This window comes from Hyalella azteca, unplaced genomic scaffold (assembly GCF_000764305.2).
Source record: "Hyalella azteca isolate HAZT.00-mixed unplaced genomic scaffold, Hazt_2.0.2 contig9370, whole genome shotgun sequence".
NCBI classification, from domain to species: domain Eukaryota; kingdom Metazoa; phylum Arthropoda; class Malacostraca; order Amphipoda; family Hyalellidae; genus Hyalella; species Hyalella azteca.
This window is the reverse complement of record NW_025939444.1, coordinates 274,544-301,731: the sequence shown is the minus strand read 5'-3', so window position 1 is coordinate 301,731 and position 27,188 is coordinate 274,544. Positions and strand designations below refer to the sequence as shown.

Genomic DNA, 27,188 nt, shown 5'->3' with positions numbered 1-27,188 from the left:
AATAATATAAATTCAGAATAATGATAATAGTTTCAAATAATCAAAATGACAAACCTATTTGTTTCCGTTGAGGAACCCTAGACAAGAGTTCTCATGTAGAGAACTATTAGGAAGAAAATAGTGAAAACAGTAATAGGAGTGTTCGCTCGTACTTAAAGGAGTTAAGCGCATGCAAGCATGCAAGTTAATTCACAGCATTGGGCATGTGACATAATCGGTATAAACCGAAGCTTCAAGGAGCCAATAACCCCTACGGGTTCAAAGCACTGGCGTAAAGCCGGTAAAGCAAGATCTTCAACGAGCGAAACACAGAAGTTCTAACATGCATTTAATTGGAACAAAATAAAATGAAAACACACTCGCACAAACTCAAATTAAGTAACAGATAAGCAAGAGTTAACAAAAGTAATAATACTGTTTGAGCAAGAGGTCTTCACTCCGGTAAGGTTAAAGCAATAGTCAGTAAGATCGAGCTAACGAGCGTCGACTTTGCCTCTTAACACGAGACAAACGATAAGCGTATAAACTTTAACAAATTAATTAGACAACAAATTTTAACAAATCTTGCTAGGATATGGAAAAGACTATTTCGCTCCTATATGTAACCTGAAATCAATTTATCAATGGGAATAAAGAATTTTTTAATAAAAATGTCTCTCTCCTTCCTGTTCTTTGTATGCGCCAAGATTCCAACTTTATTTTAGAAATGTAAGTATGTTTTCCCAATTAATCTCGTTAGCGACGCTAACCGTTAACCTGTGCTTCAATTTTAGCACAAATACGCTCACTGCTTAATAACAATAATAGTAGAAAAATTTGCCAAATAGTAGACCCTTCGATTGTTCTTTGATTTCAATAAACTTTATATCAACTCTTGTGACGGACAAAAAGTCTACCTCATTGGCATCTACTTGAAAAATACTCTTATATTCGTCTTTTCCTCAGGTATTTATTCATCGAATTTTCTTCCCGTTTTCCCTTCCAGTTTTGACAGCGGCGCACGGCAACGAAGGACTCTTGGATTATCAAACCGGAGGCAAAACGAGCGATTCCCGCTTGAAGTTTTTGTCCAAGTCGCAGGTGTTCTCGGTCGAGCGAGGCGAAGAGATCACATTTCCGTGTGAAGTACGAGACATCGGTGAGTGCAAAACCCGCTGTTTGTACTCACAATACAAAAGCGAAAAGATCGAGAGAACCAAGTGTTTGGGGATGATTTAAATACAGTAATACGCGGAGGACATTCGTTGGGATCTTTAACCCTCTACCGCCTGACATGAGTAACCGGAGAAATATTGTCACAAGCCTACTTCCCAAAAAGGATACGTTCTAGTGAGCGCAAAATGACTTGCACTGATGGTTGCCGCCACGTGTGACAACTTTAAAATGTTTTCTGTTGTGTACAAACGTCCTCAGGTTGCTACACTCAATAGTTTACGTATACATAAAGTTGAAAATTATGTTCCCGAAGAGTGACATACGGCGGTAGAGTGTTAACTTGTAGAATATATCGCATAATGCTTGTTATGAGCTAGATTCACCAGTTACAATCATCAGCCATGTTTCATTGTTGGCTGGAACAATGCGCTGTTGTCGGTAATGATATCGCTGCAAGCGCTGGTCTTACGCTGATGACCTCACATCCTTGAGTGTGTGTTCAATGTTCCTCAAAAAATCGTGAAATTCTTATCAAATCGAATACGGAGGGAAATTCACTGCAATAATTTATTACCATTTCTTGCTTTAATGTCGTCAATAATAAAACCTGTCACTGCATTTATAACATATTGGATCACAATTTGACATTTTTGCTCGCTTACGAATAACTATAACATTAGTTTGCATTAATTTCAAAGTTATCAAAAATTAAAGTTTCGAAGAACATTTAGCATGTTTTATTCGAAAATGTTCTAATTGAAAATGCGGTGAATTCGGCATGCTATACCTTTGTTTTTATTTTCCAGATTAAAATCTTATGTTCAGCCTGGCTTTCATTAGAACCCTGCATTTTTAAGAAGTTTTAAGTTTTAAGATTTTTTTTTTAGTTTCAAGAAAGTTTTTTTAAGTTTTAAGAAAGTTTTTTTAAGTTTTAAGAAATAAATATTTCCCTTTTTTAGCCTTTCGTTAATAATTACACATGCTATTTCAAAATAATAACAATTATATTCGATTTTTCTCCAGGTGACAACATCATGACTTTTCAATACGTCCCGACCGAGTCCCAGGGGCCTGAGCGCCTCTACTTTGCAGGGAACAAAGTCGTACGTTGACACAAAAATTCTCCCACTGTGTCCTAAGTTGACAATATAGTTTAATGAGTGTCTACTTGAGCGATGTTATATGTCATAATGTGATAATGTCAATGTTATGCTATGAGAATAATGTAGCATGCGATAATATCAACTTGAAGACTCATGACATTAATTTAGTTTCTTTTCCATTAATAATTAATATTACTGTACAGGATTAATTTATTTCTTATGAGTCAAAATTTATTAAATACCCTATACAACAAATGTTCCAAATATTAAATGAATGGGAAAAAGTTTAAAATTTTGACTTTTGCGTACTTTAAGAGCTCTTATTTTGCCAGCCGATAAAGGATGGCAAAGTATGATGGAAATAAATTTTCATCATAATATCCTAAAAATCAGGCAGCATGATAAATACATTATTTATGACAAAGTAATTCAAAAAAAATTCTACATCCTTGTTTCGAAAATGAACGGGGTTTCCATTACATTTTACCACCCAAGACCCGTTATAATTGTCACAATAGAATATACTATCATTACATTGGTTTTGGTGAAGCCTGATTCGTTTGAACTAAATCAAAATTTTACTTTTGCCATAAACATCTAATCAATCATACATAGTACTCGCAATACGAGCTAATAATTGAAATTAGATACTTTAGGTTGCAAAACCTTAGGATTCATCCGAATTTATTTGAATATTTCTGAAAAAGTCATGTTCCTTATTTCTTTACTTGTCATAATTATTGACCAACGACGGAGATAATCAAGCGCAACGAACTTAAGGTAAATTTGGCCTTCTTTGATGATGTGCCTTAATGAAACACACTAATTCTTTTATGTATGAAGTTTTGACTCTATACAAAAATAAATTTCCTCTCATATATTATGGCTACAATAAAACCCCCTTGGTTAATTCCGTTCATTATCAATCGAATAAACTGCAATCATCGAACACGAAGAACAGTAAATGAGTGTCTCAATTGTGGGAGATTTAAAGGTTCTCAAACAAATGTTTTTACTAAAGTGAAATAAGTTTTAAGCTAACTTGTAATATTAATTAAAATATAACTACGCGGAATTTCGTAACGTTGAAAATTTTAAACTTCCAAAGAAGAGAATACATCACTTGAATATTCGTATCGATCTTCGAATCACATCACCGTAAGAGCTGGCTCACCACTTTTACAGTTTAGAAGAAATTTAATTAACCATCTGATCTAATCGAACAATTAGACAAGTTAGAATGAACATGACTGACTTATTCCTGTAATGTTTTCCCAAAGGTCCTGAAAATTCCGCGTTTGCGGAAGCAAGGTCAACACTTCCTTCTTTCTCGTGTACGCAAGACGGACGCCGGACAGTACGTGTGTCGCGTCGAAGCCGATAATCCAGTCGAGCTGCGCCACACGCTGAACGTCCTCTACCCAGCCAAGGTAGTCATGACTGCATGTTATATTGCCGCACCGCGAAAAAATTCTACACCACTCGGACGTAGCGCGCCGGAGCCTTGCAGCGAATGTGATATCCGCCACCAAGCCGTCCGTATCTAGGCAGTGCGTCGAACCAGCCCTCGGTCGAACGCCCGCGGGTCGAACGCTCCAGCCGAGTGCAAACCCAACCTAACCTAACCTGACTCAGCCTGTCACACGGCTCTTTCGACCGACGGCCAGGTGGTGCACGGCAGGTTTTATGCGAGGCCGGAGGTGGGCAAAGCTAAGTGGTCGCAGGCTGTTGCGCGCAAGTTCCAATTCGAGCGGTGGCCAGGGTATGAAGTGATGCTTCTACGCAACGTTCAGTGGTGGACGGCCATTCGACCGTAGGCTATTCGACCTCGTGTCTGGGGGGTGTAGAGCTCAAAATATACAAAGCAGAAGGATGTCAAGGATCGGTTACGGATAGAAGGTTCCATTCACGGCTGATTGGTGGATGTCCGGAGAGATCCAAGGCGTTCGATGCAGGGCTTATTGGTGTACAAAATTTGTGGTGCACGGCTGCGCTCCCGTACCGAGCCAAGGCGAGTCATGACTGCATGTTATATGTCATCCGCCACACGTTGAACGTGCGTCATGCATTTTTTGGCAGTAGCCTAAATATTCTCGCTTTCAAATGAATACGTCAGATGAAGTAACTTTTCTTCGAAAGAATGGTTAAAATAATTGTCCTGAGCCTCCAAGTTATATTTTCTACGTAAATAATGTTCAACAGTATGCAACTTCTACTATTCAACAACCGGCAGAAAATAAAAACTGCAATTTGTTTTATTGGTTTTAAAGAGAACCCACGCAAACATTTACAATTCTTTGAGGTTTTACGGAAAGTTGAAGTACTAACTAAGTTACGTCATGTCGTATTGTTTTGCTTCTTGATTGTCAATCAACAATTTTCTCAACTGTGTACTCAATAATAGAATTCATGTGACTGCTCGATATAAAACTTACACTAGAGTTCCGATGATTTTTTTACTTGACTTGGACTGATTTCCCAGAGTACTTAATTAATTCATTTTCAGATGTCGTCACGAAGTCTCAACACAATACAGTATTTGTTCAAGAGGAAAAGTGAGAGCTTGACAGGGAGGGTTAAATTTACACTGGAATATGGAATAAAAAGGCGGCAATTAGGAAATCATTGCAGAGATTCTGAATAAAAAGTCATTCTTTTGCGTTATTAGACAGCATAATTTGAAAAAAAATCTCGGGAGGTTCTATGTACGATCTCAGGTGGCTGGTGTACCTACGGCAATTAAGTGTTTCAAGATGATGCATTCTCTCTCCAATTAAGGAGAATTTTAAATATATCCATAGAACTTCCTTATATTAGCGGCCGTTTCAATAAGGCTCGAGTATCAATTAAGCGTCCTCAGTTACTCTGGATTTCTACAGAATATTTTCCCGAGAAATATATATTTATTTGACTATTTGAAAATATTAAAAACTTTTCCGTCAATGCATACTCAGTAATTATAAATAAAACTATCTAGTAAAATAATAAATAAATACGGAAAGACTAACACCTGACGTGTCGCTTGAATTGAGCGCTGCTGCTGTGCCCAGGGAAGCTATCGCTGCCCCGGAGCTCGCATGCGGGCTGCAAACACTGCAACTCTGCCTCACTGCCTCAATTTTCCCGACGTTTGAACAGCTTTGCAAGAATTCATGCCACGTCTCCAATGTTGAAGCACGAAATTTTATTATTGATTGATCCCATGCAGGAATTCTGAACTTGATCCAATGCTATATATACTGAATTTGTTTGAAATATTGGTTGTCTTTCTGTAGCTTTCCGAGATTCGTTACCGTAGTGCAATATTCAAGTTCAGAACATGTTGGAAATTGAGCAGCTCTATAGTGAATTGGACAAGCTGGTCTTCAAATTTATATTTGTACAAGTAAAAGTCTTATAGCTTATAAGACTTTTTCCCCAGACCTCTTGTTCGGTATGTCAGCCTCCTGCGAGGGAGAGACAAAAGAAGGAAGTCCTAGAAACCCTGCCGACTGTCTCATGCACTTGCTACCTCAATTGAAGCATACAGTCGAATACCAGGAGCTCTGTGCTGTTTCGTTCAGCAGCACCACTATTCCTGTCACCATAAATTCTCTTAGAATTATGAATTCCTGTCCCGAATAACTGTGATATGATTGGTCATAAAATTAAATGCCAAGTCATTAATACTTGCCCCACCACACCTAAACAACAATGTTACAGTTGCGCCTGCGTATCTTTTTTACATGCTGATAATCTAGCAGCGTAGGCTAAACAAAGTATTTTGCAGAATATAAAGATGCTTTATAGCGGAATTATATTCGTACCGTGCTATATTTTGCCATACATTCAGCAGAGATACACTTATTGCTCGAAAAAATTCGATTCACAAATTTCAGTCTTTACACGCACTTTTATTAAATAGAATCACATCTTTATAAGATTTTTAGGTTTCAACTTTACCTGTATAAAAGAGAGAATTAAGTAAATATTACCATCGCATATTAATGAAACATGACCATATTTTGAGCACCGGACAGCTCATCAAGTTTGACACAGCGTATCCGCGTCTCTTTGAGGCTGTTATAAATGTAAGCTAATTTCCCTGCGGCGGTTACATTTGAAATGCTAAGCCTCGCAAAACACTCCACGACAGGCCTGTTTGTGTCGCATTCTTACAGCCCAAAATGCAAAAGGATGTTTTCCCGGAAGGAAAGAAGGGCGACTTTACTGCGGACATTAAAAGCGGGTAACAAGCTACGCTTTTTTTACCTTGCATCTTGTAAAGGAACAAGGCAACGAAAGATCATCCCTAAAAAGTAAGTGCTTTTGTCCTGCAATAACTTGGTTGAGAAAACCAACATAACTGGTCTTGCAGTGCATGTATTTACGGTCATACATTAAGAGCGCATTTCGGCGCCCAGAGAGCAATAATGATTATTTTTACCGCAGTTGTGGGGATGCAGCTGAAGACTTTTAATGCGAAGGTAATAAAGGATTCTTATGGTAAGGCGTCAAGACCGATGATGAACGGCATGATGTGTGCCAACGATGATTTTTGGCGGTTGATTTGTGGCTATCTACCTTCGTGGATTGTGTTGTGGAATTCAATTTTGTGATTGTGTCTTAAATTTACTTCTGGCACAATACATGAAATTTATTTGCCATTAGCGTGGCTTTAGTGACACTAAATTAGGAAAAAATCAGTAACATTTCTGCTTGGCACTCTTTGCTTCCAGTTCTTTATCTTGCGGATAAATGCAGGTTATGAAAAATTTTACCAATATAAATATATAAATTTTGAAGACTTTCCTGGTGAAAGCAGTAAATCCTCATGAATATATTGCTTGTTGATTCTCAGGTAACTTTTCAGTGACTAAGGAAATAGGTTGCTTTTGCATTCAATGTACGGAAGCGAAAATACCACGAAGTTACTGAATTTTTATCGACAAATGGGAAATTCCAAGGGATTTGAATTATTTGTTTCCAGATCCTACTGAACGAAGTTTATAGTTATCAATCTGTAAGATAACGATAATGAATACATGAATTTGCACTACGTACTAACTTAACTTAACTTAATGAATTTTCCATGAATTTTTTCAAGCTCCACTGTGGAAATGATTCTAAATTCACCAGCATCCATAAAAAACTAAAGAAGACTGTTGTTATGATTTTTAGAATGTTTTTCGTTTGGAATTCATCAGTAATGACTAATTCACTACAAATTTACACCGAACAAAATATTTGTCAATTGAAACATAGACAATATTTTGGAATCAGCCCACTTTCCCATCGTTCTTAACGTTAATTTACCAAGATACTAACTTTCTTTTAGCACAATTTTTGTAGGACTAACCTACCTTGCCATTCAAATCCTATCTGCTACTCGATGTCCCAGTCACTTTAGCCTTTAAATCTTTCCGTAGCTTCCCTCTCTTGCCTTTTTTGCGAGCTTAGGCACTTATTGTTTTCAAGTCCTGAATAAATTTAGTATCATATTTTCTAAGCATAGCCGACAACAAATTTATACATGCGCGTGCATATATCAGCACGCGTAAATACGGCCCCCGCATTCACACCGTGTAACCCGGCACCTGCATGTGAATGCTACGTGCAAATACAGCCCCCTCATTCAAACCGTGTAACCCGGCACCTCCATGTGAATGCTACGTGCAAATACGGCCCTTGCATTCACACCGTGTAACCCGGCACCTCCATGTGAATGCTACGTGCAAATACGGTCCTTGCATTCACACCGTGTAGTCATGCACCACCGTGTGGCAGAGCTCGTGCTGCGTATAATGAAGCGACCATTCATTAATGCAGGCCTTGCTGCCCCAGACGCTAATGATGCTCAAGTCGATACCGGCCGCGCTACAATCCCAGAAATTAGACGAATGTTCCACCAGCTCGCGCCCTCTTTATTCAACCATATTTCTTAAGAGCCCGGATATTTGATGAGCAGAAATTCTTAGGAGGTTCAATCAAACTTCAAAGCCTCGCTTTGCTCTTGCGCCAGTGCGGATCGCACGTTTCGTGTATTAGTTAAAAATTACTTAGGTCCATAATATTTCCCTGCTACGTTCCAGCCACCATTAATGTTAAAAAATCGGTTCTAAATGTTATTGGAAAAGCCAATATGATTTTACATTCAATATATGAGCCGTTGAGAAAGCCATGAGTTTTTAAAATGATAACCACCGATTGGACTTTAGGTTCCATCCCACTCTCAAACAGACCATCTCTGTCACAGTTTAATGAGTACAAGCAGGCAAGTGTGCGCGCAGCTTCACTGTACGTTCCTCAAACGGCCTCTGCGTAAATTGCCTTGCTAACACGTGAGCTCTCGGAATACCAACTGAGACAAACACAATGCATCGTTCGTGTTCTGCCTCATGAGGCCTCTGCATCCTGTGACCAAAATACGAATTGTTTGATTTCTGTTGAATTTGATCATGCTCGACGCCTTATGAAATAAAATTTTTGTGCTCTCTACATTACTAATTGGTTCGTGAGGACATTAACTAAGTTGTAACTAATTTCATCTCTGTATCAATGCAGAGCTAAATTTATGACTATACGTTACATGTCCCAAAAATCTACCAGTACCTGTTGCATGGGCGTATCAAGCCTCTTTTCTATACACAAAAAAGGCATAAAACTTCCATTGCAAAATGAGTATCTCATATTACAACAACGCAACTGAGTAACTGAGCTAATCGAGCCGAGTAGTCTCATTATAAACCGGTAAATTCTCAAATTTTATCGAATCCAGTCCGATGCATTGTGTGAGTCTTGTCAGCGACTTTTTTATTTCAAACTATCAGAACGGAATATTCATTGGGCAAAAAGTACGCTCAGGATAGTCGTGTACCAGACACATATTTGCCCAACTGATGAACTTTTTGCTTAACAATAGCGTATCGAAGTTAACTTAAATTTCATTCCCGTGCTGCAAAACTCAAAGAAAGCTTCTAGTCTAATTGGTATTATTTTTTTATAAATTTCTCGCGAAATAAATTCAAACAATAGGATACAACCGATTGGAAAACTGAGACCGTAGAAATTCTTCTCGCTCAGTTCATTCAAAATTCATTAGACTGTTGGTTCAAAGTGGAATGACGGTGAGTGAAGCATTTGGAATAACCCTCTGGTTTTCCTTCTAGATTAAACTTGGACGGTTGCTGTTTTGGTTGCAGATCAACCACGTGAGCTCGAACTCCTACAAAGTGGTCAAAGGCGCCTCGGTGAGTCTTCACTGCTCCGCTGAGGGAAACCCTAAGCCTGTCATCACTTGGACCAGGAAAGGAAGTCTCCTACCTAGCGGCGCCATGTCCTTTGAGGTTAGGACAATACATGCAGGAAATAAGAATGAGGACAATACATGCGGGAAATATGAATAAGGACAATACATGCAGGCAATAAGAATAAGGACAATACATGCAGGAAATAAGAATAAGGACAATGCATGCAGGAAATAAGAATAAGGACAATACATGCAGGCAATAAGAATGAGGACAATACATGCAGGCAATAAGAATGAGGACAATACATGCAGACAATATGAATAAGGACAATACATGCAGGCAATACGAATGAACTTTCTGAAGTATTTGGTGTTGGGAGCTGGTAATATTGAAGCACTTCTAGAGTAGGATATCAGAATGATTTTAGGCATTTGAAGCTAACTTAGGACCTTTAACTTTTTCATAAAGTAAAACTAGCTTCAAGAGTGATGTGGAATGTTAATTGAATAAAGATAAGAATGCGATTACTATATTATCAAAATAAATAATCTTACCTCAAAATGATGTCATGCGTATGTTAGCAACAAATTCTAGTCATTAAAAACTACTAAAAGTTTAATAAAACTTCATCGGGCTTGTTGAAATCGTCGAAACTTCATCGAGCATCTTACCAATCAAAGAATTTAAAATTTGTTTATCCATGATTTCCAGATGTGCCAGTATCTACCGAAATTATTTGCAGTTTTCATGTGGAAATTTTTCTTAAAAATCGAAATATCCATTAAATTTTGGCAAATAAGAAACCGATTTCAGTGAGAAAATATGAGAGTTGCAGCAAAATTTCGAATTGTTTGATCTGTTTGAAGTTCCTGATGCAAATCCAGGTTAGTGTCGACCCAGAAAATGTTGGTGACGTTTGTGGTTGAATTTCCGTAAAATGATTTTTGTGATCCTTGTCTGCGCGTTTTGAAAATGAATTTAATATAAGAAATATTTACGATTACCAGTGATCCTGATTTTTCAGGAAACTCATATAAAGTTCGATACAAAAAATTAATCTAATGGCCATTTCACTAAATTCTATTATATTTTTTGTGCACAACTGATGATTTCTTTTGAACATAACAGTTATGAAATGTTATTCGAACTATGCGGCGTTTCACATGAATTTATTCTATCTGACGAGTATTGATTGATTTGAAAGTCGGATCACTTATCACATTGTGATATTTCTTTCTATCTACGTACATATATTGCTCCGTTTTGAACTTCACTAGAGAATGAAATGCACTATTCCTAATATATTAATATAATTCATTCTTCCTGCAAAATATTTATTGGGACGAGAAATTGAGCACAGTATATTGGGTTGGGTTAAAATAATGATGCACCAATAAATTAAAGCAATTTCGATTTTATATTCCTGGGCACGTTAGAAAAAATTGCTATCGTTTTAATAGGATTTATTTTTATGCGCTTCCTCTACCATAATTTAATTTTTGTATTTATCATAAAACTGGCAATGTTGCAAATCTTCTACGAAGCCATCTGTTCTAGAAGATCTTCTATGACAAATAAAAAAGTTAGGACAAAATATTAACGTCATGTTGTATTGTTACAATTAAGCTCAATGAATCACGCCTCTACAGCAGCATCAATAATAACTTTATTATTATTCTATTATTGTTGTACTAATATGATTATTTGCATTTTTATGAGTTACTGTGTTTCAGTTATGCCAATAATATAATCCAATAATTCTATTATTTTAAGTATATGTAAGTGTTTTTGTATTGTATTTATTGCAATTGTTATTGTTTTGTATTGTCATTGCAAAAATATTATATGAAATAATTCTATCATTGGCAGGGTGACTCGCTCGACTTCGCACACGTCGACCGCCACGTGGAAGGCACCTACTACTGCACTGCCAACAACGGCATCCAGGCTCCGCATTCCGCAGAAATGACGGTCGTCGTCGAGTATCTTCCGGAAATTACCACTCCTGTGGTGAGTATTTTACCATCCAAGAGATTTATCCCCAGCTTTTTGCAGGGATTTTCTCGTGGTGCCTGGTATTTCGATAACAAGCGAGGCAAAAGATGGGATTCTAAATTGCAAAGCATGGAATGAAGCTTCTACGATTTTATTTACCCGTGTTTTCTGAATTAGAGTTCACCTCAAAATTCCAAATTTGATTTCAAGTCTGATAATTTTTAATCAAGTTTCTTTGAATGGAAGGCCGAAAACACCGTACATGTTTTAAGACAACGCGACGTTACTATTTTGAAACTTAAAAGAAATTATTTTGCCATATAATATTTATTCGGGCAAAACGGAATGCAGAGAATATAAAATGACCAAATACTAACCAATTCGAATGCATGCCAAAAAATTATCGATTTGTTTTCCAAAATTTTAGGTCCTCATTACAAAACATGGTCGACCGTAGCCTAAAATCGTTGTATGAAGAAGTCCAAAATGTATTAACTGCCAATGTTGGAATTTTCATGACGGCAGTTAACATTTAAAATTCTTAAGCAGTTATTAACGTCGCGAATTACTGATGGTACCTGCAATAATCGAAGAAATGTTTTTACGTACATCAAAACCCACTTTCTATTGCATGCTTAATTTTCTAGGCTTATTCAATATGTTAATACTTGCTTCTTATTCAGGAAAGAGATTCATTTCGTGCTTAAATTTATCAGAAAAAAAATTAAACAAAAATACAATAAATAGAATAATTACAGATCATGACATTTTTCACTCGTGATGACGTGGTTTGCCTTTACGCAGAAGCCAAAGATTTTAACCTGTGATGGCGTAGAGTTTTTAATACTTCTTAAACTACTATCAATAGTCACAGTCAGAAGTTAAAATATTATTCAGCAGTAAAATAGTACGCCAGAGGCGAAAATTAACCCCCACAAAATTAAATGATAATTTAGACAAAATATAGTCATACCGCTGAACATAAGAAGAGGAAAAAGATCTTGGGAAAGACCTCTCGCTCTATCCTCTTACCGTATCTATTATTCATTATCCTTTATCTTCTCACCGTATCAATAATTAATTCTCTATTCTCTCACAGGATCAATCATTCATTATCCTATATCCTCTCACCGTATCTATCATTCATCATCATCTATTCTCTCACCGTATCTATCATTCATTATTCCCTATCCTCTCACCGTATCTACCATTCATTATCCTTCATCCTCTCAACGTATCAATCATTCATTACTAGCAACAATTAATATAATCAACAATACAGAGAGAATAAATAAACATCATTTCATTCACCCCAAAGGGGTGGATCATTATCATTATCATTAACACCTCGTTATCGCCCTTGATGGGTTTACACAATGTACGTACCATCGGGCGAAAGTCAGACCACGTTCGGCTGGCTGTACTTCGAGTTCTGTTGACATGGAGTATTTCAATTTTTAATTTATACAATTTACGTGTAAACGAAATTCGCTACATCGAATATTTACCTCGCTGCACATTCTCTATAGTTCCCAGACTTCAAAGGAATCTTTGGAAGCAATTGATTCAACTTTCATCAGAAGAAATATTTATTCTGTTTACCGCATTCCGTACAATTCTGTGCCATATGATTTTACTGGGAAGAGTTGCAGCAAGGCAAAGACGTTTCAAACGCGTCTTCTGTGTCCTACTGGAACACATGCTCCAATATAGATAAATAAATACACATGTTGAAGCATGCAATTTATTTTCCAGTTAATTTTAACAAATTATTGTTAATTTGTTGAGATTTTATTAAAACAGTGTCATTAGATGAAAAAATTATAAGTTCAAGTGCTCTAAAATTGTGTAAAATCCACTAGAAATAACCAACAAATATAAACAATTATACAGTTCCAATTTTGTAGTTCATCACAATTTAACCTACTAATAATATTAAGAATTTTTCCGTACCACAAGAATGCTTTTATCTTCTTAATATTGGAAAGGAACATAAAGATCCTTCGCAACGAATATCCTCCAGTATTACGTAATCACATTAAGTTTTATATGTAATCTAGTTAATCATTCATCATGATTTGTCATTATAATTTTCTTTTTTAATATTAACTTTCTGCTAGGTTATTTGACTCAGGAATCATTTTAATTATTGCATGCTGTTATATTATTATTTTCTTACATTTCCTGGAGGAGAATAATATTATTATTCAGCTAATAGGAATTTCAAAGTCAAGGCTATTTAACTAAACCATACAGGAAATTACGCATACTATTATTACTATTAATAGTAATAAATGGTAATGTGCTGGGTAATATAAATATCATCATTCCCTCGCATCAAGTTTGCACTATTTGCGGTAAGCTTATAAAGTCCCTCGATGTTGTACAATCGTCATTCATGGATGTGTTTACGGGGTAACTCGTCCATTATGGGTCATTTGACACACCCTGAGCACACACCAAGTCTAGCTTCCGAACACAGAGCTTGTCAATAGAAGCGAGCTCCGTACCCTCTAATAAATCAACGCCTGAATTGAGTATCAAGACAGCGCAAACAATATCCAGGTTTCCCTTGTTGTGTCACTTTAATTAAATAATTGTTGTGTCACTTTAATTAGTTATCGCGGAGAACAGCAGCGCAGTACAACGGTCCATTTATACGCAAGCTGTTTCGTTTTGAACGAGGAGCAAAATTTCTCGTTCTATCGCCATGGAAATTGCTGAGCGATTGTCAACAGTCATTTTCCAATTAACACGTATGAAAATTCCCCTGCTTGATTCACAAGTTACTTATGTTCTACAAAGGAGTAACGACGAGGGTTGGAATCATGATTGGTAGTCATTCAAGATCACGATGAACGCATTCACGATATAATTTATTCCACGGGATAGAGTCTGCAGCTTATTCATAACAGAAATGTCATTAATTAGTCATCGTATCAGTGAATGGTTGATATAATGACTATCACACGTGACAAACAGCAGGTGCTACCGTGCATTGAACGCGATGATCAGTTTGTGCTACCGTGCATTGCACGCGATGATCAGTTTGTGCTACCGTGCATTGCACGCGATGACCAGTTTGTGCTACCGTGCATTGCACGCGATGATCAGTTTGTGCTACCGTGCATTGCACGTGATCAGCAGTTTGTACTCACTGTGCATTTCACGTGTTGACCAGTTTGTGCTACCGTGCATTTCACATGTTGACCAGTTTGTGCTACCGTGCATTTCACATGTTGACCAGTTTGTGCTACCGTGCATTTCACATGTTGACCAGTTTGTGCTACCGTGCATTGTACTCACTTGGAGTTCTCATCTCGAAATGTTTTCATGGCACCGCAAATGGCAACCGCACAGCAACTCCGAACCTTGAGTTTTATCCTCAGTTCTCATTCAGATTCGCTGAGGCATTAATTCTAACGACAAGAAAGACTGAAATCCCGCAGTTGTTATCCCAAGCGACTTGGCTAGGAACGAAAAGTACAGCTTTTAGATTTGAAAGCAACCACTTTCCTGTCCTATCTTGTAATAATTTTTAGATGTTGCCACACTTTTCTGAATGTTTGTTCTTGCCTTGAGTTGCGCAAGATAATGTCTGAATTGTTAGCGCTTTCAACACAATAGCTTTCCTATTTCTCTACATTTTATTCTCCCTATGCTAAAAATATCCCCGAGACGATTGTAGACGGAAATTTATAAAATGTCCGTTTGGACGATGGACATTGGACTAAATTTCTTTCTTTTTAACAAAGCTCAAAGTCATCTGTCTAGATATGTTAATCAACAGACGGAATTATTCAGGCATGCTATTCACTAGGTCCACGGTGAGGGCGAGAGAAAGAATGGTTTTGCTGAGAGTCTTTTAGAGAAGCTAAATTGTGCGATAAGGAGAAAGTCTTCTTACGTTTCTTAAGATTACGGCAAGAAAAAATCAGCGTTGATTTCCACGTTGTCTTTGAATGAGATTAAAAATACATGCATGATCTCCAACATTGTAATTATTAAATCTGTTTGTGGTGAAAAGGTCGCATGTGAAGACGATAACGTCTTCAGGACCCATTATTCAAATAACATTCTTCCTATGCCGTCAAACTTTTACTAAGGTGAATTGACACAGAATTTATAATGAAAATCTTGTTTATACATGTTAAAATTGCAATATAAATTTGTAGAAATATATTTTCTTGCAATGATTGTCTTAAGCTTAATTTTTCAAGCCATTGAAAAATAAAATTAGAGTGCACGCATAAAATCATTGCATTTTATTCCTGAATAATATTGCTCATTTGAGTAATGGATTTGCATGTACTCACTCAAACCTTACATATGTTTCACGGTTTGTCGGATGTAGACTAACGTGAAGCAAAAGTCGATTAGCCCTATCCTTGTTTCGTCCAATTGCTGAATCCTTTATAATTATACGCCGCAATTTCATCGGGAAGGCTACGTACGAGAATCCGTAGTATCGAGCGAGAATTTAAGCGACTGTAGCTGAGGTTATACGCCGATTTCGATAAGCCTGGACACTGAATCCAATTAAGCGTTCTAACTCCTTCACCTGCAGCGGCCTTGATTGCCACTCCTATCGTAGATATTAGGGAACTTCAACCAATACTTCTTCTATATTATGACCGAGAAAGAAGAAGACCAGATACCCGGAATAAACGCTCGATTAATTTCCTCGCCTATGTCGTTCTGTGCGGACAAGTTCGTCTCGGTTGCGATATGAGGTCTGGCTTTCAATTTAGAGGCAAATCGAATCGCATCAAAGATCGACACACCGAAGGGGAACTGCAGACTGAGTGTTGGGGCTGAGATCCTTTATTCGAGTTTCAAGACTGGATATATCCAATTGAAATAGTCACTTTTCGCGTCACGGGACGTTGAATTTCACGGTAACTCTTTTGAGAAAAAACTATTATTTATTTACTTCATAAAACGTTTACAATCTTGTCACAGAATCCGTCAATTATACGCACAAATTTTGAAAAGTGTTTTCTTTTTGTTACACTGTTGCGACTAAAATTTTGGTTGTGAAGCTGAACGGGACTAAAACGCGTAGTGTATTCAGAAATAGACACCTGACATATTTATTGACATCGACTAATTAGAAAAGTAAGGAAAATACGAAACCTGATAATACGGACTGTGAGAGTTGCTTTCATAATAAAAATATAACAAATTATTATATACTGTACTCGTAATAATAATATCTACGAATGCAATATCTGCTATAAATTATATTATATAATATGCACAATATCCATATCGAAAATATAATATATAGGAATTTAAATTCATGGTAGTTGACAAATTCATGTTATACAGCGATTTCTTGTGAATAAAATTATTAAGTTATTCTCCAGTGTAAGTTTTATTTGCGTTAACTGAGCCATGTTTTACCGCTACCGAGCGATCTTTTCTAATTTGGCTCATTTTCTCATTATGCTTCGAGTGCTCATTACGAGGCTCGTAATTACCTCCAACAAGTATCATTACAAAGCTCTCTAACTAACCCATAATCGTTTCATTAGAATTTCAACGTAATTAGATCTACATTTCTCATCTTATTAATTGTTTTAGTTTTTTCCGCCACTTGAAATTTTTCGAAGCATTTTGAGAACATTGCCTGATAAAATTTGAACTTATTTTAGGAAATTAATTTTCCTCCTGCGTTGTAGCGAGTGGATCCAAAATTGCTCTGGAATTCAAATTTATTCTTCGTTGACATAATTATATTAAATAAATATAAACACTCGGTGAGATATACATTCTGATTAATTTCAATTATTGTTACTATTCATTCAATAATTTATTACTGAATTAATACAATCATCTTTTTTTGTTCTACAATATATGAACTATTTAAGGGGCCGGATTTATTTTTTGCTTTGTATAAAGTTTTAAGCTTTGTACGTTAAACATATCTACAAGTTACCAAAAATTAATTTTCTTATTCAATTCCGTAGCAATTATTGTGTACAATTATTTATTTAGGGTTACTGAGCCAAAAAGAAATAAGTCCAGAACACACGATAATTGGATTTTTTATTAAATGCCCTTTTACCATATAGTGTTCACCCGTAAATAAAAATCGCTCAATTGCACATCGGAATTCGCTACAATGGACAATACTTTATAATTGCCACGAGCAACTACCGTCAAAAAAATTACCGAGAATTGATTTCCTATGCGATTTCCTCACCAGCCGACGGTGCACACCGGCGAAGGACAGCTTGCACGTCTCGTGTGCGTGGTGTTCGGTCGCCCTCGTCCCGCGGTATCCTGGCTACGCGGCGACAACCTCGTCGACTCGAACAATCACGTCATGGACGATGACAGCGCGCAGACGCACGCGCTCACCATCAACAGCGTCACTGAGGCCGACCTCGGCAACTACACATGCAGCGCCCGCAACGAACACGGACGGGAGGAGAAGACCATCGTGCTCACGGGTAAGAGGAAATTATTCCATATAAATATTATTCCATAATTATTCCATATACATTTTTGTATGAAGTTATATATACCTCGGCAACTACACGTGCAGCGCCCGCAACGAGCACGGACGGGAGGAGAAGACTATCGTGCTCACGGGTGAGAGGAAATTATTCCATATAAATATTATTCCATAATTATTCCATATACATTTTTGTATGAAGTTATATATACCTCGGCAACTACACGTGCAGCGCCCGCAACGAACACGGACGGGAGGAGAAGACTATCGTGCTCACGGGTGAGAGGAAATTATTCCATATAAATATTATTCCATAATTATTCCATATACATTTTTGTATGAAGTTATATATACCTCGGCAACTACACGTGCAGCGCCCGCAACGAGCACGGACGGGAGGAGAAGACTATCGTGCTCACGGGTGAGAGGAAATTATTCCATATAAATATTATTCCATAATTATTCCATATACATTTTTGTATGAAGTTATATATACCTCGGCAACTACACGTGCAGCGCCCGCAACGAACACGGACGGGAGGAGAAGACCATCGTGCTCACGGGTACGACATAACTATTCCTTATAAATATTGAAATTAAGTATGAAGTAATATATATCATTTTTTATGAAATATATTTATATATTTGAGAAAGTTTCTCTAAAGTTTTAAATAAACAATTTTACATATTTGGTTATGTTAAACAGTTATTTGGGCATAATATTAAGGAAATTATTTACGTAGAATGGCCGTCCAAATTTTGTGGGAGTAGAGTTACTTGCATTTGGAAAAGTACATTAATTAGACATAACTTTACAGTGAATTGAATTAGTGTAGGAATTTTTAATTCAAGTGATACGCAGACGATCGTCCTGAAATCGTCGTTGCCTATGTTTACCGGTATAAATACGACTTCACAACGCATATAAAATTTTATTTTCATTTTATCGTAGCCGTTTTCAAGAACATGGCTTCCTCAAACCACTCAAAGATGCTCTCAGAAAGTTTTCATATGTTCGTCTCGGTATCACAGGCATACCAACGAAGCCTGAGATTACGAGCAGCGAGTTCGGTGACCGCAGGAACGAGTACGAGCTGTTGTGGCGCACTGAAAGCTTCAGCAAGATATTGCAGTATCGGATCCGATACAGGAAGCGCCAGGTAAGGTCGCCCACATCCCAAAACTTCACTGCAAACTTGGACGTACGATAGATTAATCGCTAAAGTACCGATGACTTGCAGCTATCAGAGTTGATATTTATTTGTGAAAATAGGTGTTGGTGTGTTGCGTGTTCTTTAGTATCATTAGTGACATAGCGACAGTGACTTGATTTGTCCACTTTAAGATGTTTTTAGCGTTCGGACTTAAAAATAAGAACATACACGGAACTGAGAATTAATTTGGCACTGAAGAAATCGATTCCATGTGCAAGAATCGCATCTTTAATGTTGACCTTGTAAATAGAATGACCGGCGAACAGATTGCAATATTCAATAAATTACATGTGAACATTCGCATAAACATAAATCTTTTCTCTCTGTTTTCTTATATGACGAAACAGATTTCACCAATCAGTTCTCACATCCCGCAGGACGAAAGCAATCCGAGCGCTAACACGGACTCATCCTGGAACGACGCTCTCTACTCGCCAAACTCTCAGAGATCAATGAGTGGAGTGCAAGGTTATCCATACGGCTACCTCACCGAGCCAACCTACCCTGAACTATATACATCATATCACAAAAATCCCTTTGTCCGAATAGGGGAAAAATCTACTGGCAAAATTGGAAACATTTCACCACCACGAAAAATATACCCAGAATATCCGGTACAAGATTATTCCCAGGTTCACGGTTCATACCAAAAACCTGTTGTTTATGAAGCATTTCCTCCGAATGATGATTTTTCTCAGCAAATTATTCGAGGGCAAAACCCGCATCAAAGCGTTACAGACTTCTTTATAGAATCTAGTTTCGATGAAAGACGACATAAAAGAAGAGAAGTTCAAAGTGCAAACACAACAGATGAGTCATCCCAAAATATAACCGAAGCACCAGAATCAAAAACGGATGAAATGTACGAAATTCGAGAACGCTATAGAATCGTTGTTCCTACGAAAATTATGTTAGATCCAAACAAATCCCAAGAGAATGCAAACTCGAAAATTAACCAGAATAACAAACCAGACGAACACCCATTAGCAAACAGCCTAGGAACAGCAGCGTCCAAATCTGCTGACAGTCGAAGCATTCGCAGCAGCAGCAGCAGCAGCAGCATCAACAGCCCAACCTCCCTAGGCGAAACTCTGATGTCCGACTCTCTCACTTCAGAGAAAACCCAAACTTTACAGCACACACTTTATGGGCTCGCGATGGCCACACACTACCAAGTGACTGTCTCTGTTGAAAATAAGTACGGCTGGTCTGAACTTTCTGACATCTTCACCTTCTACACGTTACCTGGTGAGTTCCTTCTAGAAGAAGTCCATTGAAAATTCCGTCTTTCAATGTGAAATGAATGGGAAAGTTAACTAAAGGCAGCTATATGATCAGGATGCAGGCATTTCGTCAAGATTTCAACTCAGGTTCTGCAAGGTTTTAATGACCTTGTGAATATCACACCATCAAGATATAAATGTAGTTTGTCAAAGAAAACCTGGCAAGATGGCTCTTCGTAGCTGCATTAAAAACATAAGCAAAATTTTACATTTTCCTATGTGTTATTGAAATAATTTGCTCGTGAGCTTGTCTCCTTTGGACTTAATTAACCAAATGATACACGTTTGCGATTAACTAATTAATAGCTGTGTGAAATCTAAATATCATTCTAAAAATTTATCGCCTCACATTTTACTAGGCTTATTTTCTCACAAGAAATGAAACTTGCGACAACAAGCTGGCTCAATTTGTTGAATCTTGTTATCTCGACTTTAATGTTATGCCAATGCCATTTTACGCTCCTGGGTATTACTACATTATGAAAATATCGTCAAGTTTTAGAGGATGCCTTCTTGAGCCAACGTTAGGTCTTGTCATCAAAACTTGTTAGTGCAGTCAAACTTTAACTTTCGGCTCTTTGAAGGCTGAATTTTTTCTCCAAAGTTACTGACGACTTCTCCATGGATATTAATATTGAAGAACACAACACATTAAAGCGATCATTCCACACTCTACACGGAATAAATTATTCTGGACTTTTTGTATACTTTTCCAATATAACAAATTTTTTCATATGGAGGTCATTCCATCGAATCACATTGATCACGAGAAAGGCCTTGATTTTAGGAAATCAGAAATTTATTGTGCATTTCTCACATTAAATTTAATAATGAGAGAATATTTGCATTTATTCATTCATAAGAAGCATATAACTAAATATGTGGCCAACATAGGGTAACAAAGTTATATCATTTCATATCCAGTTGGATTTTGGCATCACGACTTGTACCAGTATATTATAGTTCATTAACTTGAGCTAATCATATTTTCTTTCCTTCGTACAGAGACGACGACCACTACGAGCACCACAACTACTGAACTGTACCACCCGAGACCACAAGTGGGAGGTGGGTCAGATGAATGGCTGAAAAAAGTACATTTATTAGTTCATTCAGGAATATGATGTCTCGACATCATATGAATTACTTATCTTCAGGCGCGTAATCAGTAAATATTCTCTTTCAATTCGATTTCAAGTGAAGAAATTTTGTTTAATGATTCTGGTTAAACAATCTTTTGCTAGGCCCAAGTATGAGTCTTTTGCATCGGTCATTTTTGAAAGAAGTAGAAAATTATGATTAAAAATTTCTAAGAAATTCTAAAATACTATGACCATGCCACCCTCATTAGCTCGAATACAATTTTGCCCGAGAATACAGCTTCATGCTCTCTCTACTTAGAACATTTTCAGCCACGATCCTTCCTTTCGAAACACTACCAAAGGGTCCAATATTTGCCTTGTCGATTATCGATGATAATAAACATGTTATGAACGCCGCCACATCGGCATTCTTCGGTCGCGGTTTTGATGAGGAACGAAGGCTAGAGAATTGGAACAGATGGAGCAGCAACTTTTGTTAACTGGCTTGGTAAGAACAAACGATCGGAGTCTCGGCAGCTTTGGCATGAACTTAATTATGGTGTCAAGCTCATGATCGACAGTGATTATTTCCAATTTTTTAGTGACATTTTCAAGTTTTGCATTTTTTTAGTACGATATTAACATTTAAATATTTTTGTTCGTATATTCGTTGAATTATAATACTTGAATTATAATGAGCGTTACTAAATATCCAGGCTTTTCTTATTAGTCCATAGCTTTGGCAATAATTAATAACGATTCAGTACAATTTGTATTGTTGGTTGCAAAGAGAGAAATACCAAATCTCTTGCGACCAATGATGGTAATCTTGCCATCCTTCGAAATAAGGCCAAGCCAATCTGATCCATTTATTTCTTACTACGTTTCTCAGGTACAATGGTTCAAGTTATCAGATGATGAGAGAGATATAATTTCTTTATACACAGAATCATATCCTTTCAAAATTGTCATTACCAACCTGAAGGGCGCATCTCTAAAAATATCTTGAAATTTTGTTCGAATTCGCAACGAATTTTTAAAAATAATTCTAACGTTGTTCTTCAATGAAATTCTTCTTCTTGCTAGTGCAAGTGTTATAGAAATTACAGTGTAACTGAGTTTTTTTTACAGTACAGTAACAGTGTTTTTAGCCCACCAAGGACCACTTTATGACGGAGTATATAAGTCTACTCTAAGCAGGCTCACGCAATCATCTCTTGATTAATCTTGATTAATCCTATGCCACACAAACCAAACCTATCGCATTGTGAGATAATTCCTTGATACCAAGTAGAAGATAATTTATTGGTTCGCACTCGTCCATCAGAAGATTGCGAGTAATATTAGCTGTCTTTAAGAAGATTTCCTACAGCCAGAGTAGGCAATTGTATTTGCAGTAGGAGTATTAGGTGGGCTGCAGGACACTAGCCGCTATAGGCTAGTGTCCATATAGGCAGGACACTAGTATTATAGGTGCACTGCACGACACTTGCCGCTATAGGCTAGTGTCCATATTGACAGGACACTAGTATTATAGGCGCGCTGCAGGACACTAGCCGCTATAGGCTAGTGTCCCATATAGGCAGCACACTAGTATTATAGGCGCGCTGCAGGACACTAGCCGCTATAGGCTAGTGTCCCATATAGGCAGCACACTAGTATTATAGACGCGCTGCAGGACACTAGCCGCTATAGGCTAGTGTCCATTTAGACAGCACACTAGTATTATAGGCGCGCTGCAGGACACTAGCCGCTATAGGCTAGTGTCCATTTAGGCAGGACACTAGTATTATAGGCGCGCTGCAGGACACTAGCCGCTATATCTACTGCGGACGCTACCACTTAATTGGACTTCTTTAGAAGAACAATCCGCTCCTCCTGCCGAGGATCGTCTCGTTGTCCTCGACACAAACTGTCGTTAATTACTCGCTATGTTTTTGTTGTTGGAAATCTTGTGGTTTCTCTAATGGTGCTTCTTGCAGCCGCTTTTTTGATGACTCGTGTTGAATTTTTTGCTTGCGTAGAGTGCAACGATTCAGTACAATGCCGTCCATGATATCTCTTATGCTCTTCAAAGATTGTGGATTATTTACACTTTTTATGGCTTATGATAATTGTACTTATTTAGATAATAAAAATTCAGAGATAATTTTAAGTATCTCTTATTCATCGACCGACTTTTAAACGGACCAATTAAGCTTCGCCGCAATGGCTCTAAATTTTAAGTTGAAGCTCCTTACAGCATTTCATTTTTTATATTTTCTCACGAAAATCAGAATTTGTATGTTAGATTAAAAGACAGTATTTTAGATTTTTGAAGTTCCTTAAACTCATTCAGTTTACATAACCTACAGGATATGCCATACATATTTTTATATGTTAGCTCGCATAAATAACTGTCAGTATGGAAATACCCGTAACTGTCGTTTATTTTTGGGATGAACCTGTCCGGTTACTCAACAATTGATACAAGTTGAAAGCTCACATTCTGTAGTATGTGTATAACACTAATATTCAGTTAAGCTGATCAAATCTGGCAACTTGCTTGTTCAGAAGAGCTCCGACTGAAAGCTTTCCTTCGTTTAGTGGACTTTTCTTTCATCAAGTCGCTGGATTTGTAAGCCCAGGTCGTTAAGCCTTTGAAAACAATGCTTCCCTCTCAGGCAGAGAATCTTATACAAAATTTTCCTGGCCACGAGCCTCCATTTCTGAGCTGCCAGCTTCCGAAATTCTCCTCATCCGAAGCTGCATCTTCTAAGAATTTAGGGTATGTCCAAGACGTTCACAGGCTCGAGCCAGTGAATACTGTAAACTCTGATCGCTTTGAGACAGTTTCTGAAGATCAGCCCAAGAGCCCAAATGTGTCGTAAGAGGCTCATTCCCTCCTAAGACCTGCCTCCAGCCACAAGCGTTGCCACCGCAGATCTCACCGACGAATTTCTCTTAAGTCTCTCATGCAATAGAACCTGAATATCTATTTGTTGGAACATTGCGAAATTTATGTTGGCCTGGCGATGAAGTGGTACAAACATTAAATACAAAATCAAGGGAATGTTGGCTTAGATGCATTACGTGCAGTATCTACCAAATACGAATAATTTTTTCCAAAATTACTGTATTTGTTGGTAAATAGTATACTAGTACCTTAACTGAAAATCTAGATGACCATTCGAAAAGAATATTTGTCGTTTAATTCAACAGAAATGAGAGTAGAACGTTACTCCTCGCATTCTATTTGGTGGATAAATTCTAACTATTTTCCCATTATTCTGAATGTGATGAATTCAAAAAACAGTATAACTTACATAATCAGGGATATATTTAATTAAATTAGAGAAGATTAGGGAAGATGTCTACATTTCCTAAAATATTTCGTACCAAACGATTTCAAACAGAAATTAATCGTTCGCTAGTGTCGTGAGCAAACATTTTCCTATAGTTATCTGGGTATATTAATTTCATACTCGTAAATATACTCTTCGGTTTCAGCAACATATAATAGTTTATTCATGTGGCAAATACGGTTCTCCAATAAGAAGACCTATGGTCTTTTTATAAATAATTTGAAAATGTATTTGTTAATCTTCGGCTATTTACCGCTGTCAGTTGATTTCTTATCTACTACTATGAATTAGTAAGATTTTTTATCTTCAAAACTAAAATAATGTAAAAAAACGCGGCCATGGGTCGAGTTTTTTATCTGGCTATCGTAAAGCAAGGCCCACAAGAAATATTCTTTATATTCTTTATTTTTCATTTCAAAATCATTATTATTTGAAACTCTTAGACACGTACTTACAAAACCTTTGCTAGAATCAGTTCACTGCAAGTCATAAAAACAAAATTTTATCGTATAAAGATTTCATTTGACCAATATTTTCAATCAAGTTTCATTGGACATCTTTTTTCCAACACACGCTACAAACATTCATAACATCGTCTCTGCGATTGCCTCAATTTTTTTTTGTCAGTAAAAAAAATATTATTCTCCACTATTTATAAAGTTATTTTAATTATTAGCGCATTTTCTCATTTATGGAAAAAATATCCTATTGTACTCGTCATGTCCGTCCGTCTGTCTGTCCGTCCGTCCGTCTGTCCGTCCGTCCGTCCGTGACCACTTTTTCGTCGACGCTGTCACTCGCTGCAGTGAGTACTGAGTTATATTATATTTTCTATGTACCTGACCTGCCTCCCTCAGAAGTGGCCGTGGGGGAACTTTCTAACCTGAGCCTCCTAGCGGCATCACCGCGTCCAGCGCTCGTCTTTTGTCTCGCCGGCCTCGTCTTCGCGGCCTGGAGACTACGACGCGACTCACGATGAACGTGACGACATGCAGGATATTGTGAGGTGACCATGCTTGATGGTAGTAATTAGATAATTATATTTATTAAGAACTAAAGAATGATCACCAAAGCCAAGATTTAGCACGTCTCGTTCGACAAGGATGGTGCGAGGTTATCAAACTTCATGGTAAACATTTTGTAATAAGTTTTATTGAGAACCCTTGCCCTTTGAATAATTGAAAGTCAACATATCTCGCGCCATGGCACGCAGGATATTGTAACTTGATTATACTTAATGGTAGTAATTAGATAATAAGTTATACACAGCCAATATTTCTTCTTCTTTTTTATTTTAGATACGCTATTTGAGACCTTGGGGTTCAAGATAATTCAATTCATGTTATAATATTTTTAATATTTATATACTTAATATGTCCTCGCTGAGTAAGTCTAAATCATACGAGTATAAAAGACGTCATGAGGCAGCAGTCCTGGTAAAGCTCCCATTTTTTATAATAAATCCCATTTTGTATCATTAATTTTTAATTACAAAAAGTAAGCCGTTATTTTCATTAAAATTAATACATCATGCAGGCAATGTTATGATAATTTTTTCGTAAAATTTTCAATATACATAACTTCGTTCCATTTTTATTTCCAGGAAAATGATGCTCATCTGCATCGCTCCGCTTGCTTCGCTACAGAAGCGCTAACTGATTAGATGTTACCTGTCTATGATGTTCTAGAACCTAATTCATTAAATAACTTTCCCGTTATGAATAAATAGGAATTAGATGATCTATTTATATTCTTTGTAATGTCCTATATAGTAAGTATACAAAATGTGCATTGGAACAGCAACATATTGATCAAAGTTTATTTTAAAAATAAAATATTTTATCTTTGCTCTAAATTTTATTTGAATAATTTGTGTTCTGAAACTTTTGTAAACGGATGCAGCAGGATTTTAAGTACTATTTATGTGCAAAAAAAAATTAAGGGAGATTTTGCAAACGGAAATTTTTCTTAAACTGATTTTCCTGTAACAAAACTGAAAACTCTCGCGTGCCAAAGTGTCATGATATTGATCAATAACTCATAAACAGAGAATCTCTTTGGAGTACTTATTTATCTAAGTATTTGAGTAAATTTTTCTGTGTTCAAAATTTACTTGAAATCCATTTCTCAAAATTGGGGTTCGGTGCCTAACGAACTCGCTCCCTGTATATATTGTACGTAAATGTGTGATTGTGTGGGCTTATGCAAGGATTGGACAAAATAATGGAAGCACCTGACCTTTTGATATCGTAATTTTTGAACATGTTATAAACCATGAAAACGTAACGTATTTTTATGTTTTATTATTGCTTCTAATTGA

General features: G+C 37.0%; 1 protein-coding gene across 1 annotated transcript; it reads left to right on the top strand.

Annotated features, from left to right (window-relative positions):
- Window positions 1-177: 177 nt before the first annotated feature.
- On the top strand, window positions 178-26,672 carry LOC108674136. Its single transcript, XM_047881990.1, has 12 exons — window positions 178-280; window positions 986-1,138; window positions 2,179-2,258; window positions 3,539-3,688; window positions 9,440-9,583; window positions 11,357-11,497; window positions 17,694-17,940; window positions 18,978-19,105; window positions 19,537-20,407; window positions 21,448-21,510; window positions 25,726-25,874; window positions 26,472-26,672. The coding sequence occupies exons 1-11, from the start codon at window positions 178-180 to the stop codon at window positions 25,845-25,847; spliced, it is 2,202 nt and encodes a 733-aa protein (XP_047737946.1). The 3' UTR covers window positions 25,848-25,874; window positions 26,472-26,672.
- Window positions 26,673-27,188: the final 516 nt, after the last annotated feature.